The sequence below is a fragment of the Neocloeon triangulifer genome, unplaced genomic scaffold (genome assembly GCF_031216515.1).
Source record: "Neocloeon triangulifer isolate White Clay Creek 2 clone unplaced genomic scaffold, ASM3121651v1 ptg000014l, whole genome shotgun sequence".
NCBI classification, from domain to species: Eukaryota; Metazoa; Arthropoda; class Insecta; order Ephemeroptera; family Baetidae; genus Neocloeon; species Neocloeon triangulifer.
In genome coordinates, this window is record NW_026775556.1 from 4,710,694 (window position 1) to 4,726,489 (window position 15,796).

At 37.4% G+C, this 15,796-nt stretch overlaps 1 protein-coding gene across 2 annotated transcripts in view; it reads right to left on the minus strand.

The window, feature by feature from the left end:
* Positions 1-15,796, minus strand: part of LOC132202118 (RNA-binding protein 24-like) — a 40,186-nt gene that overhangs the window by 10,730 nt on the left and 13,660 nt on the right. For both annotated transcript variants that reach the window (XM_059628863.1, XM_059628864.1), the window contains exons 2-3: positions 14,517-14,655; positions 4,886-4,943 (exon numbers count right to left, since the gene is read on the minus strand). In XM_059628863.1, coding sequence (XP_059484846.1) covers positions 4,886-4,943; positions 14,517-14,655 — 197 coding nt within the window. The remainder of the gene's footprint in view (positions 1-4,885; positions 4,944-14,516; positions 14,656-15,796) is intronic.

A 15,796-nucleotide genomic window follows, 5' to 3' on the forward strand; every position in this document is an offset into this window, starting at 1 on the left:
TTTTTTTTTTGTTCACACGAGCACAAAATCGAGGCCATATTCAATTGAAAGTAAGAATAAATAAGTCACTCCACTCTGCAACCAACCCTGTTTGGCAAACTGGCTCACATGTATTTATTTCCGCGTGGATCGAGTGGAAAAAAGTGGTTTGCAGGTGAGGGCTGCGTGAATGTTAGACACCGCTCGCCAACCAACAACCACCGCAATCGCCTCTTATCCGCTAAATGCAGGAGAAGAATCATCATAGTACATCAATCACAATGAAGCAGAGAGGGATTTCGCATTTTGCTCGTTTTCCGAAGGAAGGTATATTATGAATCGAATTGGGTGCACTACGGCTAGGGCTTAGTGATGATGATTTACGGGCCAAAGGCAAATATTTTCAAAAGCAGCACTACGCAACGGCCTGTTTTCTTATATAATTTTGACTTTTCTCTTTTGAATTTTATATCAAGAATGGAACTTTTTTGTATAATTATTTTATATCTTCAACATTTTCAAAGACAAGTGAGTAAAAATTATTTTTACCAGAATTGTTGGAGCTTCAAGGACAAACTAAGAAAAATTCTATCGTTAGAATTTTCCATACAAATATTATATCTAGGTTTATTCCAGCACGTTAAAAACAAGTTTTATGAAGAGAAAAGTCAAAATTAAAATAAAAACTTATATTATATGATTCAAAAAGTTAAACAAACAAATAAATGTTCGGTTTTGTGGCTGTTGTGTGCGTCAATGTATTTTTGTGTGTGTGCAGGTAGGTCATATAAAATTAAAGTGGAACTCTAAGCGTTTTGAAAATAAATTCCAAGACCAATTCCTCTCTTATTTGAATAGTATCAGTCTAGGGGGAAGTCCTGCCGTCGTGAGATGAAAGCAAAAAATATTTTGATATAATATATCGGTGGCTTGGGGAACGTGTTTGATGTTGGTGCAGCGCAGACGTCTGCTTTTTTACTTCTCGCCTTCTCCAGATTTTACGAAGATCTCTTCGGCCTGTTTGCTTCTTCTTTCAGTTTTGATAGCGATAGGGTGGACAAATATTGGACTGTTTATTTTCGCTTCTATATACACCAAACCCAAATAGATTATCCGCACAGATGAAAAAAAAATGAAGGGGTGTATTTCGAGAGCAGACTGCGGTTTAATCTCCCCCATTTTTTTTTGTCGTTCAATCATATTATCAAAATCAATTACCACCCTGTTGAGAAGGGAAACTTATTTGAAAAATGAGTTTATGAACTAGAAAAGTGGCAGCGGCATCTGTTTTTATTTTTTTCCATGCGAAACGATTAATAATATTCTGCAGGTCGATACGGTAGTAAAATCCGTCAGCTGACTGCAGTGTTTACAATTATTTTAATTTTTTTTCTCCATATAATTGGCGTCATTAAAAATTCAAAGGGTGACTTTTTGCAATGTTTATCGGCGAATCAGTTTGTACGCAGTCTGTTGTCATGTGTGAGTTGGCAGATGCAGTCCGATTTCCTCTTTTTCTGGCCGCCATTATATCAATTCCATATACGCGTTATGGCATAGCGTGTCGTTTAATGATAAATTGAGCTGCTTTTTTTCAGGTCGTGGAACTGACAATATGGCACACTCTCGAAATCAGGGTGAATGATCTGGCCGAATTGAAAGCGTTGGCCGCGAGGGTCGCAATCACCTGCTTGATCATTTTATAAATATATAAAACGCATTATCTGTTTGTGTTCAAGTCCATAAATTATTAACGTTTTATGACCGACCTCGAAGCAGCAGCCAGTCCCGACTGACGAGTTCCGATTTAGGGGAAGTGGTTTGGAAAATTACAAAAGATTCAAAATTAATAAAAAAAAAAAAAAAAACTGGTCAAATGATTTTTTTCCTTTAAAACTGCTCTAAAAAGTCAGATCTGTCCGGCAAAACAAAATTAATTTGATTTAGATAAGTTTTCCGTGCATCACGAATTTGTGTTTGCTTTTTTGAAATTAATTTTTAGTTGGTGATAAATCAAAGTGCCAAAATTGTCAGCCCGATTCGCGCGCGCGTCCACTCGCTGAAAAATTAGATAGCGACATGTCGTTCCGCGCAGTTTGAGCCGCAAAATGAAAAAAAGTGCACACCGTGAATAAAAAATAAATCCTCGCACGTAGTTATAAAAAGGGCATGAGTGCCGGGGTGCAATGAACGGCGGCCAAACGGACGAGTGGCCGCACGGGCCTTCCGCTCTTTTTCCCGCATAGATAAATATGCATGTAACATGACATGTGTGCATGGGCTCGCTTACGCAGGCAAGCGTGTAAACATATGGTGCACCCCAAGCTGCAGGGGGATACATTCGTTGTGTGTATGGTAATAGCAATAATGAGCGCGACAAAAAAGAAAGAAACAAAGCGGGGCGGCCATTTCGAAAAAGGAAAGTGGCACTATCGAGTATGAGAGAGAGAGAAAGATTTTCGGACGCCCCTGTTGATGGTACACGGTGGAAGTGTAATATTCTGGCGCGACTAATGAAATAATGAAACGCAGGCCCCCTTCTTTTTTGACACTGCGCGTCTTTTGTATACCTCGGGTGTCACAACAGTGGATTCTCGCTACAGAATCGTCCGTCCTTGTCGTTTTATTTGGTTTTTTGTTTCGCGGGCACAAAGAGATTGCGCTCAGAAGTGGCCTCCTATATCTTGTCCCTTTGTGCTACGGGTGAAGAAGGGTGAAAAGTGACGTGCATAGGTAATTGGTTTGAAGAAAGTATGAAGTCCGGATGACAAGTTTTGTAAAAATTTTTAGTAGGATTATTACTTCTATAGGTTGACAAAAATTAATTTAATCCCGCGGATTATGGATAGATTTGAAAAATAATCTTTTCAGGAAACGCTCTTGACCCTTAAATTAAAAATAATTAATTCAACCCAATCCTATTATAATTAATTGTAGACAGCAACTCCAAAAATCTAAAAGCAAATAAATAAAAATATTAACAAATTTAAAATTTCCGTTTATTATTGGAGTTTATTTATAAAAAGACATTTTATATTTTTAATTAATTTAAAAACATTTTCTTTTAGCTTAGTTTCTATTTAAAACTATAGTCGGAAAACAATGTGAAATTTAATACCCTGCGGTGGGGAGTGCGAACGGTAAGGTGTCGTTGCCTTTTTGTGGCTTCACCTACACATTTTTTATATATAATTTTAAATTCGCCTATTTAAACAACGTAACACGGTTAGCAGAAATGCCTCTCCTAATTTGCAAAGCAACACTGTTGCAATCCGGCAAAAAATAGCAAATTTTGCATAAATTTCATACAGTGGCAAAGGAAGTGGTGAATTATGTACAGATTAAATGACGCAAATGGAAATTCGAAACTTTAGTGAATCATTTAGAAATGTGCCTGATTAGCAAAAAGTCGCGTGTGTGTCATTTCAAAAAGAACTTTCATCATTAACGTCTTTTTTCGTCTGCTCAGCCGTCCGAATCACCGCTGGAGCGCGCGTGTCTTTCTCTCTCTCTAAATGCAAATTGAACGCGCTAGATTCTTTTTCCGTTGTCTAATTTCGGCTAGTAACGCAGCTAGCACATGACGGCGCGCGGGCGAGAGTGTGCTTTTTTCACATCCTACAACTGGGTAATATGACACTGTATTAGCTCATGTCCCTCGGTCGGAAACCGCAGCAGAGACTCGTCCCCGACCGTCTGCCCTCTCGCGGAATGAAATTAATTTTTAAGCGCATAATCAGCACCGCGTGGTCGTAATACGGATTTGGTCGGCGTTGGATTGTAAATTGGCAGTAGAGAGGCGCAAAGACTTTAAGTTTTTTTAACAAAAAATTCTTCATATGACATTAGTAAAAATTAAATTGTAATGTTTTGAGGCTTTGAATTCTTAGCAAACTAAAACTATTGTTTAGTTCACAAAATTGTGAAAATGTTTCGTAGAATGAGATGAGAAAATTCAGAAACATTCTGGTTAAAGTCTTAAATTATCATACATGATTTAAATTTACAGAAACGATCGTTGCAAACGGTGTCTTGTCACGGAAAGAACTAAATTTAAGTTGCTAAAGCCTCACAATATTAGTGTCAAGGAACTGTGATGAGTATTTGAAGAAAAATATTAATATAAAACGAATAAAAAGTTATGAAAATATTATTTATTTAAATAAAAATAAGTGTGCGCCTCTCTTCAACCGCAAAAGACACATCCGAGCCCAATACACGCATACGGCTGTGCACACACATGTAATTAAAACATAAATTTATGCACCAACCAATCCCCAGCTGTTTTCCTGTGTGTGCCTCCATGCATTTTTTTGCTTTGTCCAAACGTCTAAACCAACATCTGCCTCCACATGCAATCCAGCCGCGCATCAAACTTAATCTGTCCGCCATTAATTTCCACTCCCCTTGTATTTTCTTTTAATATTTAATCAGAGGCCAAATTACCGACGACACGTCTCTCTCCGATAACAAGCAAGGGAAAGGTGTGAGTTGTGATGTATTTGTGTGTGTACGTGCGTGGGCAAATGTATGTTTGGAATAATATTTAACAGCTCATCATCATAAAGCACCGCGCGCGCACCATCATTAAGTCAGTTTAGCCAAAACAAACAGCCCATCCGAGGACAGACGGCGTTTGTTATTTCTGCGCAGCCAGGATAAAACTATACTCGCCGCCGCGTGTCCGAAATCCGTCCTGCTCTGCGTGTGCTACTGAATGACTACTAAGAAGGACCTGCTTAGAGTGGAAAGCTGCTTAGAATCAGAGAGGTCGGAAACCGAATCTGGTGGGTTGTTGGGACAATATGAATGAAAATGGACATTAACTGTGTGAGAACCAAAGGAATTATGCAGTAGATTTTATCTATCAGTGTGTGAAATTTATGAAAGAGGTGGTGTTGCTTACCCGAACTGTCCTGGAAGTACCGCTTGGTATCCTGCCCTCAGTCCAGCAAAGGAGAATCCTGAAACAAAAACAAGCAGGGATTTTAATAAAATCTGCGATGGATATTCATAGTATGGTCGTTACTTTCAATTTGAAAGGAAATATAATATGATAAAATGTTGGAGAGCATAAAGGATAAAATATGAATCTTAACTGTGATAAAATTCAAAATAATATGCTGCAGTATCAAAAGTAAGATTTTCTCACACAACTTAAATATTAATAACACTATTTTAAAATTAAAAAAGGGATATATTTTTCTGATTTAAACGTTATTGATTTATTTTTCAATTTAATTTAAATGTTCAAATTTCACTTCCTTATGTGATTTTCTTCATTTTATATTGGTTCATATTTTAAATGAGGCTTCTTAGTATGCAATAGTAAGTTAAATGATGTAATTTTTATAACTTGGCTCATGTAAAGTAATGAAATTCAATTCTGAAAAGAGACTTGTACATCACATTTAACAAATGAGGCCAAATTTAAATAATTATACAAAATTAAAGCATTAGAAAATGGAAATTAGAGAAGTGAAAAATAAAACAAATATTAAAATATAAGAAGGATTTTCATAAACTGAAGAAACAAGAATATTATGAAATCGTTAAAAATAACATTTGGTAGTCATAAATCATAAAAAAATTTAGCGTTTGGTGGTTTTAAAAATAAAATTAATTTAATAATACATAACTATGAATAGGCAGATAAGAATTTGTGATGATTGGAAGATCAAAGTTTGAAATGGCAAAACTGACAACGAATATTTAATTTTTAACCAAGTTCTTTAATAAATTATCTTTTTTCTTCTTCCAAGAATTGTTAATAAATATTCCATCTTCTTTTAAAAACTTGAAATTCCTGCGGCTCTACTATAAATCATGCACTTATCGCGGCTGCCGCTTGTTTCGTGTTTTACTAAATTAATCATCACGCGGTGCCATACTGAAGCGCTCACGGCGGCTCAAGAGTCGATAAACTTTTCAAGCTCATTCATTCTTGTGCATGTTTTTCGTCTGGAGTGAGAGGCGGTCCACCTGCCCTGTAAGCATGTGGTTGTCATGCAGAGCGAGCGTCTCTCCTTATATGTCACCGACCGCGATCTGGCGGTGCTCCAATATGGCGACTAATGTTGCCCATCAACCCTGTGGGAGGAGGTGCTGCAGTTGGCGCTACTTAATTTAATGCTGCCACATTAAACAACGCTGCAGACCGACGGTCCCTCACGTTCGCCACCCTCCTAATCAAGAAATAGAGCATAAAAATAAACCTGCCTAAAATAGCAGGTTTAAGGGCGTTGGTTTTTTTTCTTCTTTTAATTGCTCGCACCTCTCCACAGCAGCTTTGATATTTCCTAATCAGCCGGTTCGTAAAAAGAGCTAAATCGAGAGATCGAGCGGGATTTTAATTTGCCGCTGAGCTGCTTTTTAATTTCGGTGCGGCCGGTGAAAAACACACGCCGGCATATTTGCAATTCGCGAGGGATTACCGCTGCCGGCTTTTTGTGTTAATTGAAATCTAGGCCGGTGTCGCTTATATGGACTTTGGATTAGTCTGTCTGCGACTGTTAAATTCAAACGGCAAATAGTGGCGATCAGAATCAAAGAGAAAAAATCCCTAGTGATGCTGGTTTGGATTAACTGCGCTTATTTTATTTACGTCCTCCCAGTCCCCAAACGAAAATAGAGGGAAAATGTTAAATTGGATAAAAAAATAAAAGGTTATTTTATTTTAAATTCATAAAAGAGCTTGTGCGCTATTTTCTCTCTTCATTGCTGCTGCGTTCAAATTCAGGAGTCATTTATTTTCAATATTGATAATGATTTTTATTAATTTATTTTTTAAAGCATCCAAGCTAAAAGTAGTTCTCTTAACTCACTTAAAATTTTTAATTTGAAGATTTCCTGAATATGAAATGAGTCTGGATATAGATTAAACTACTGAAATTTAATCGTGTGTATAAGCATTGAAGAGCGATTAACATACTAATTTCCGGCTTCATTGGCTATGTAATTTCAGCTTAACTTCTTTGCTCACTTAATTGTAAAGAATTTTAACATACGAATTCCAGAGTAAAATACCCCCTTGAGAATTTTTTACTCTCAACATTTAAACTCTTTAGGACCGGTAGCGACGCCAATCAGACGGAAACGTGCCTTGTAATCAGTCCGCTGGAGATAAGGGGAAGGAAACGAGATTAACTTGTGACTTATTAATTAGCCCGTGCGCACCGGACACCGGTGGAGGACACGTAAGTATGAGACTGACGTGGTCATCGGAAGAGCGTCCACGTCTCTCGGAAGAACACGTGCGCGTTGTGAAATATGCAGGCGGCCAAATAATTGTCTCATTTTGTTTGTTTTCCTCTCAAGGTCTGCGATAAGGGGTTATATTTTCTCCTTGTCGCGTTTGTGTGAAAAACCCCTGTTGGCTTTTTATCAAAAGAGGAAAATTCGAATTTCAAGGTTGGCTGGCTGCCCCCTTGGTTTGGTGGCCGTTGATGGTCATTATTTTATTTATCAGCTCGGCAAATTGGGTGCGTGTTGGTGTCATATTTTTTAAGGCTTTTCCACGCCAACCAACTTCCGCTGGCGACGTGGACTGCTTGCTGGACAATCACCCCGGCCAGCAAGCACGCTTTTTGAACAAAAAATGTGCAGAAAAACGAGTTTTTCGAAGCGCGGTTCCTCCCATTTTTGCCACTGCGAGAGTGAAAAACGAGTATAGTAGGTTAGGAGCTCGTTTTTATTTATGTGCTCGGTGAAATATGTATATTTGAATCTATATTTAGTGCGGGTCGTGAAGAGGCCGCGAAAAGAAATGATTTGTTGGAGGCTTAAATCGAGAGCCGTGATTCACAAGTGGCGACCGCGAGAGAGCAGCCGCGCGACGAGCGTCTCTTCTCCAGCAACGCCTGAAGACGAGCCGATTAGGCCATCCGCCAAACATCTTGGCGCAGCTCTTTGCCTATACTTGATTTCTTTTCATTTGCCTCTCTGCGCTAATCAACGTAATGAAGTGAAAGGAGACGAAATGAATTATTCAAATGACAGATAAATGGAAAATAATGTACAAAAACAGAATGACAATAAATTAAATTTAAATAAATTTTCTGTTTCCAGGAAAATAAAATATTTTGAAGGTTTTTTCAAAAAACATATTGGAATCATAGCAGAGAATTTGCCCTACGTGACCATGTCGAAAATCCTAGACAAAAAAGTAATTTAATTGACAAAAATGATTAAAAAAACTAAGAAAAATCATTAATATTTCGTGTAAGTTTAAAATTTATAAAAAGAATGCACTTTTTTTACTTAATTATTTTGACAGGACCAGCTTGTAAATATGTTTATTCTTCAATTAAAAATGAGTAAAAATATTTTTAATTTTGATAAAAAAAAAGGCTCTTACAATAATCCTCTGATACCAAAGCTGAATTAAGTAGTTTTTTTTTTAAATTTCAAAAAAGAAATTTATTTTAATTATAATAAAAAAATAAGATCCAAAAATTTGTCAAAATAATAATTTGACTCGACAGTTTTCTTCAAATCAAGTAAATTTTTATGTAGGATAAACCGCAAAATCCTGCAACAAGTTTCTCCAGACCGCTTACGTTTTTGAAAAGCGTGGCAATTTTGTCAAATATTATCCATCAAAGCGGACAGCCTCGTTATAAGAATTCATTAGCATTTTCATTTCAAGCACCACGTCTCAAAAGAGTAAATAATCCATCAAATTCTATGTATCATGTCGGAGCAAATTACACACACGGGGGTGCTGGAAATTTATGCGCGTGTGGAATGTGCGCGAGAGGAACGTGCTCGCATTAAAGGATAATTAGATCGGCCGTCAAGATTGGTCACGTCACGGAAACGGCGAGGAAATCCACCTAAAATGGCCGATTTCCGCTAATGCGTGCATCACAAAAACATACGCTAGGAAAAAACAAGCATGCGGGGGCAGAGAATGAGAATCCCTTAAAAATTGGAAGGAAGTTGAGAGTGTGCCGGCCGCTTTTGCATCCAGTTTTTTCGCTGCTGGAAGTGGAGTCGTCACGCTAGTGTTCATTTTAATGTAAGGGCACAAGCGTCCTGTGGCCAACAGCAGCTAGCACCCTTTATAATAACAATGCTCATTCATTCCTTCCGTGCATGATGTCCCACGCGCAGTGGCCTTTTCTATTCTTGAATTCGCCATAATGCCATTAATAGAATGGAAAAATCTCTCATAATATTCATATAAGGAGTTTTGGATATTTACTATTTTCATGTTGAAATAATTTTGCCCGCATGAGTTTGTTGCTTTGAATAATGCAGAAAGAGAGGAACTATATAAAATTAAAATTAAATCTGCAAAAATTTATAACAGTATGTATTCCAATGATTACCGAAAATTGTCTTCTTTGTATTAAATGTGATTTTTTTTTTCATTTTCAAGTTGGATTTTAGAATTGCAAGTTAAATTTTATGTATGTTCAACTGGATGCAATGGGCACAGACATCGGAAAAATTAAAGACAACAAATTAAGCCTTTAGTCGAGTATTAAAAATTATTATTTTTTAATTGTTTGTTTAGAAATGGATGTTGTACTGCTAAAAATGTAATTGTCGGCCAAACAATTTGCTTTTCATCAGAATTTCATAAGCGTCGAGGGAAAGAGTGGCGTGCCAAACAATAGTGCATCCATCAGTGGCCGGTTTTTGCGTAGTGTGTTTTGAGTGACGCCAGCGGCGGCAGCGCAGAGTTGTATTTGTACATTCGGGAACATCACACACACACAGAGCGGCGCACAAAAGTAGTATTATTTATTAGTCGGCGCGTCGTCGGCCTACATCACGACGTGGAAAAAGAAGAGGAGCAACCGAGCGAAATCGGCGCGCGCAGACCGAAATAGCTGCACGCTGCAATCACATAGAGTGTCCGTCCGTCCGATGGACAAAGATGTCGACGCGTTTGTTCATCCTCTCTGACGAAACTCCGAATCCGGCGTATAATCTGATAATGAGCCGCTTGACGTTTGGTGCGACGGCCTCGGAATAATTTACTCCGAGGAGGACCGCGCTGCTCTACTTTTTATTCAAAATAAAACGGAACGGTCGGTGTCACCTGTCAATCCCGGCCGAAATCCCGCGCCGTTTAATCCCTCCATTGTATAGTGAGCAGGGAGGCATATTTGTGTGTTTTCGTTCAAGCACTTCTGCTGGCACCTTTCTCCGGCCAGAGATGGAGGCTTTTGTGGCCTATTTGTATGTTATTGTTGAATATTTTGGTTCATATCTTTTGTCAGTCGGAGGTTACAGAACTTTTGATCAAAGCCCATAATGGAAGAATAAGTGATTTGACGGATTTCCCAGCTGCTGTTCTTGGCCTGTCAAAATTGTTTTATTTTTGCTGAAGAAGCCTTCGTTTAATAATAATAAAAAAATAATAAAACACTATAGGTATTTTTCAGTTAAAAAAAATATAGTAATAGTGTTTGAAAGTTACAGGAATTAGATTTTCAAATAATGTTTTTCTAGTCATTAAATTAAAGTGAATGTAATTTTATTTTTGTTTTTTACTAAATTTGTAGCTCTGACTTTTCCTCACATGATTATCAAAACTGATCTTCCAGGTGTTGAGAGCAGTTCCGTACTCAATTGGTGACAAAATTGTTGAAAACTTCCTTTCAATATAAAGGAAAGGCGAGAAGTGCATTTCCTCAATAAAAACGAACGACCTGACAATGAACGCATCCACGACCGCTCCTCAGCTTAATTATGATTTAGCAGCCGCGGCAAAAATGTTTTCTTTGAAGGCCTCTCTATTTTCCCTTGGCGGGATGCATTTCTTTTTGGGGAAGCATTAATGGCGCGTATATATCTACGAACACACGGCGGCGGCGACGGAGATATAAAAATACGGCGTGTGTGTGTTTAAGCAAAAGGAGATTTACCACAGAAAACCTTGGAACAGCTGCGATCCAGCGCCAGGGGTTATATACGCTAGCACAGCCAACTCACTCTAATTTGGTTTATTCTGGGATCGACTGACTCTGCGCTTGCACGTATGTACTACCCACAGCGTGCATCCCGTGTACATACATTTGTACACACACACACTTGGACCATCATTACAATACACGGATTATTTGTCTAGTAGACTCGATCTCGCGCGTGCCTCCGGCGAGAAGAAGCTCATCATCTCTCGATTTGGACCAACGCATATCGACACGAGACGCGAGGCACTAAATCTCCTCACAAGAGAGTTAACTCCCAGCGCAAGCAAATTTGCAAATTCTCTACGCTTACGTGACTCAAGCTGAATAAAAATAAATTGATTAAAATTTGCAATTTAAAGTAAACCAGAAAAATATTCACTAAGGAAACACAATTCGCATAAAATGTTACAAAACCGAAAGTTTGAAACCTAAAGAAATAACGTTGCAACTTTAACATTTTTTTACATAAAATATTGCGTTGTATGTCGGAAAAATAAAAATTATAGGGCATTCTGCTGTTAACGACCCAATCAAGCAAGCGAATATTTAAAACGCGATGGGTTTCAATTAAGAATTACTTTCCAACTTTTATTTGTTATTAAATTATAACTTGAGATTTAATTTTTATATTTTATGCTGCACGCGTTTTTATTACAAAGTAAATCTGTGTAATTCCTTAACTACTGCTCCTTTATTTTAGAAATCACTACATATGAGATTGATTTTCAGCAAACCTTTTACGTCAAAAAAAACTAAACCAGTCAACACAAAATTAAATGTAATAGAAAGATTTTTTAAATCACTTTCCTTATCACTAATTATTGATATCAAACTTTTGATTGATATTCGAATAAGATTTATGTAGAAATAAGGCGGAGGCTAGAAATGTTAACTTTTATTTATCATTAAAAATTTCAACGGAATAATTTTTCTCATCAAATTCCACCTCCACTGATTTCCCTGCAAAAATCAAATCAAACCAGTCGAGCAGCATACAAAGTTTCCGGTCTCTTGTATTCAATACACACACACGACCAACCCCAGTCTAATTTTCATTTCCATAACCCCCGCCAGCACTGAATTTCGAATTTTGTTTCGCGAAAGGATTAAAAGTCCCCACGTCCCGAGTCAGAGACCGACGGCAAAAATTGGCATCCCTCTCTTTATATGCCTGATAATTGCTGCAGGGGGTGCGAATTCACCCCTACGGTAGTCTGTCTCGATTATGATAGCAAAATTGGATTAGACTTTAGATAAACAGCGTGGAGGAAGCGCGGTTTATACATAATATTCTCTCGCCTTGGCCGCGGCATTTTCCGATATACAAAATATTACATGCACGGGGCGCGGATATTTGCAGCTGTCGGCTCTGCTTTTTCGTCAACCAGCGAGTAGTCTCTCAGTGAAATGCACTTATTAGAGCTCTATATACGCACACGGAGCACTTTGTCAGTTGGTGGGTGACTTCCAGCGTTACACACGGCTAGGGGAAAACGCCACAATAGAATTATCAGAGCCGTCTAAATATGTGGTCTTAATATTGTAAACAATTAATTTAATTTTTTATTTTAAACACTTTTTAATGTTTTGCAATTTTTAAATTATCATTGTTTATAAATTTAATTTAATTTTTTTTTTATTTCTAGAGTAAAAAGAATACCATGCCAAAAAAATCATAGAGTTAATTATCTAAATAAATTATAATGAATAAATAATAAATTACAAATACAGTTGAGCTCACAGGTAATTAAAATAAAATTATGAAAATGAGTTCGACAGTCATGATAATTTTATTTTAAATTAATTAAGTTCAATAAATTTATTTCCAAGCAAATGAATGAGTTAAATTGGGCTTTCAGCAATCAAAAATTACATTTAAAAAATCAAAAAATTATAGTAAAAAATTATTTGAACCTGAAATGACAACTGCAATACTATTTTGTGTATGTAATAATAAAAACAAACAACTAAGCCACCTATTTAGACGGCCCTGGCGGGGTCTGTACTACTCATACTGTGCACAGGGACCCCTCTGAAAACGAAACTGGAGGGACAGAGCGGCGGGAAAAATGGTATGGCGAGTGCTACGGGCCTGATTATATCTGGCCTGCTCGGTGCATGCATATGTATATCGATCTCGGTGGAATACAGGACTCTACCTTGTGTTCTTTCGAAACACTCGCTCGGCCGCTCGTAATCAATTGTTGCTCCTCGCTCGTATGTTCGATTCGAATCCATCAGACCTTTGTTCCACCGATTATTCGCTCGAGAGACCACTGTGGCGGCAAACCCGCGTTTTGATGCTCATCCTATATACCTTTTTGTAAAGTCTCTCATTATTGTATTGGCCTAATCAAAAAGGGATTAAGATAAGTCTTTCCGATTCACTCGTTTAATTAGGGAAAGAGTTCTCCGGCCGGGGGTGGAATATTCAATTTTCGAGAGCATCTTTTTTGCCTCGCATTGTTTGCGCTTGATGATTTTATCTTAAGCGACGAAATTAATCACCCGGTGCGAGTGAGTGGGTCATTGTTGATCGATGGCTGTTGTTTGCACTCGGGACAAGGGCTGGGGCTTTGAATTTCATTATTCAAAGTCCGCCAAAGTTGAGCAGGAAGGGTTTAAATTAAAGATTAAGAATGTGAAGAGAAATTGTTCTTCATAGCAGTGACTCACGCGGCTAAAAGTAAGGGATATGAATACAACTTACAATTAGCCTAAATTGCAAATAAAAATTCAAAAGGGGCAAATAATTAAAGTAAATATTAAACTGAATTTTGTTTTTATATTTAAAACAAATTCTATTTCTTTTTTGTATAGAAGAATATTAAGATATAAAATTAAAACATTTAAAAAATATTTTAAAAAACGTTTTAAATTGGCTTTTTTCCTTCCTTTAGACAGTGAAGATATAAATATATAATAAAATAATTTTCTAAGTTTCATTGGCTTATTATGAGATTATTAAGAAACAAAAGTCTCGCTGAGTCTCGCATTAACTCTAACGATTAACCTTCAAAGATGTGATAAAGTTATGGGTTAAAAAAGGCATAAATAAATCAAACCACCAAAATCGCAAAACAAAAAAATGCTGCTTTGGCACATCGTTAAAAAATTAATGAGGGTGTCCCTGCCAGTGATAAGAGCTCAAAATCCGCAGCTCATCGGCCGATCCAAAAAATGTGCTCCGATCGGCTTTTGAAAAATTCGCGATAATTATAAACGAGCTCGGAATCATTTGGGGCGATCTGCACGTCGAAAATTCATTTCGCTTTGAGTGTGTGTTGCGACGAGGGAATCATTATGATGGAAATATTTGCTCGATGGCACGGGAAATGCGGGCATGCAGCGACACAAGCCATCGCGCGCGGGCAGAGAGGATGTTGAAAAATATATAATAACGCGCACGGCCGGCATCCTGCCCTCTCTTTCTCACCATTCATATGGAAAAAAGCTTCGGGGCCGCCGACGACGCAGCCTTTCCATTTGTGACGATTGGGAAAAAAAGCATTCGCCTACAGAGGCTAATTTTGCAAAGAGTGCCGCCTCGAGGCGAGAATTGATTTAACTTTTTTGTAGAGAGAAAAGTTTGAAAAAATCCAAGTGGCCTACCTGGCGGGTCTCCGGGAGTGACGTTGCCTCTGGGTTTGGCGCCCAAAATGGCCAGGTTGACGTTCGCCTTGCGTCCGTCGATGATGGGGTTGGGGTCCTTGCAGGCTCGCTCAGCGGCACTTCGGTCACCCATGATTACCTGTGGACAAAAAAGAAAAAAATTAAAAATCTTTTAATCTAATTGTATATCAAACCAGTAAATATGTAATGCAAAAAAAAATATTAAAAAAATTAATAAATGCTGAAAAATTGCTCAATACTATGTGTGGATTTTTTATTCTTCATTCAGAAAAATGCATGTATTTTTATTGATTTAAAAATTAAAAATAGTGAATTTAAATGGGTTTAATTAACTCTAAAATGCTCTAAAATTATTTTTCTGTATGATGACCGTTTTTTTACAATGTGTTATCTGAACAAAATAATCAAATATCAATTAAAAATGGTAAAATTCATTTTTTTTTTTTTTTTTTAAATTCCCTGCATGCTATGTATAGTTGAAATATTTTTGCTGGTGAAATTAGAGTGTTTTGGAGAAAATATTGGGGAAAACTTTTGATATTGAAAGCACATATAAAATAAGTTAGGGCTCATTTGTTCTATTTACCCTCATATAAGTATTTTAATTAAATACATGTTAGATCTGCGAAAAATGATAAAATGGATTTTAAAATTAAAGTGTAAAGGAGCCTAATTAAAAATAATTCCTGCCCGTAATTTTTTTACAGCAAATAATATTTTTTCTTGGAATCAATTTCTACCTATATGTATTATATTATGCGGAAACAAATTATTTGATATTTTTCTGTTTACACATGGTGCGCTCCTCTCAGCATATTTAACAGCAAATTTCCAAGTATTGAGTGTAAAAGAGTGGCTCCACTTGCTGATAACGAGCGTTTGGAGCGAAAGGTCGCCCGAGTCACAGTGTTATCGGGCTGCTCAAGACGCGCAAAAAGAAGCACTCTCCATCCTGAGAGAGCGTGTAGTACAAATGTCAAGAGCCCAGCGCCTACACGCCACGCCGCCGCTCCCTTGATGAAACAATAATCGCGCACGGAAGAGCGAGAGATGCATAATTTAGAGCCTCTGCGTTTATGGGATATTCATTTCTCGACCTGCATATAAATAGCGTGCATGCTCGAATTATCACGCCGCCGTTTAATTGGCTCTTGAAAAGCCACTTTGGCTTATTAATTAGCAGAGTTCTGCATGAGTCTAGGCACTTAGGAAAGTTTTGTTGTGCAGCGTAATGTCAGTAATTTGCTTCAAAATTGGAT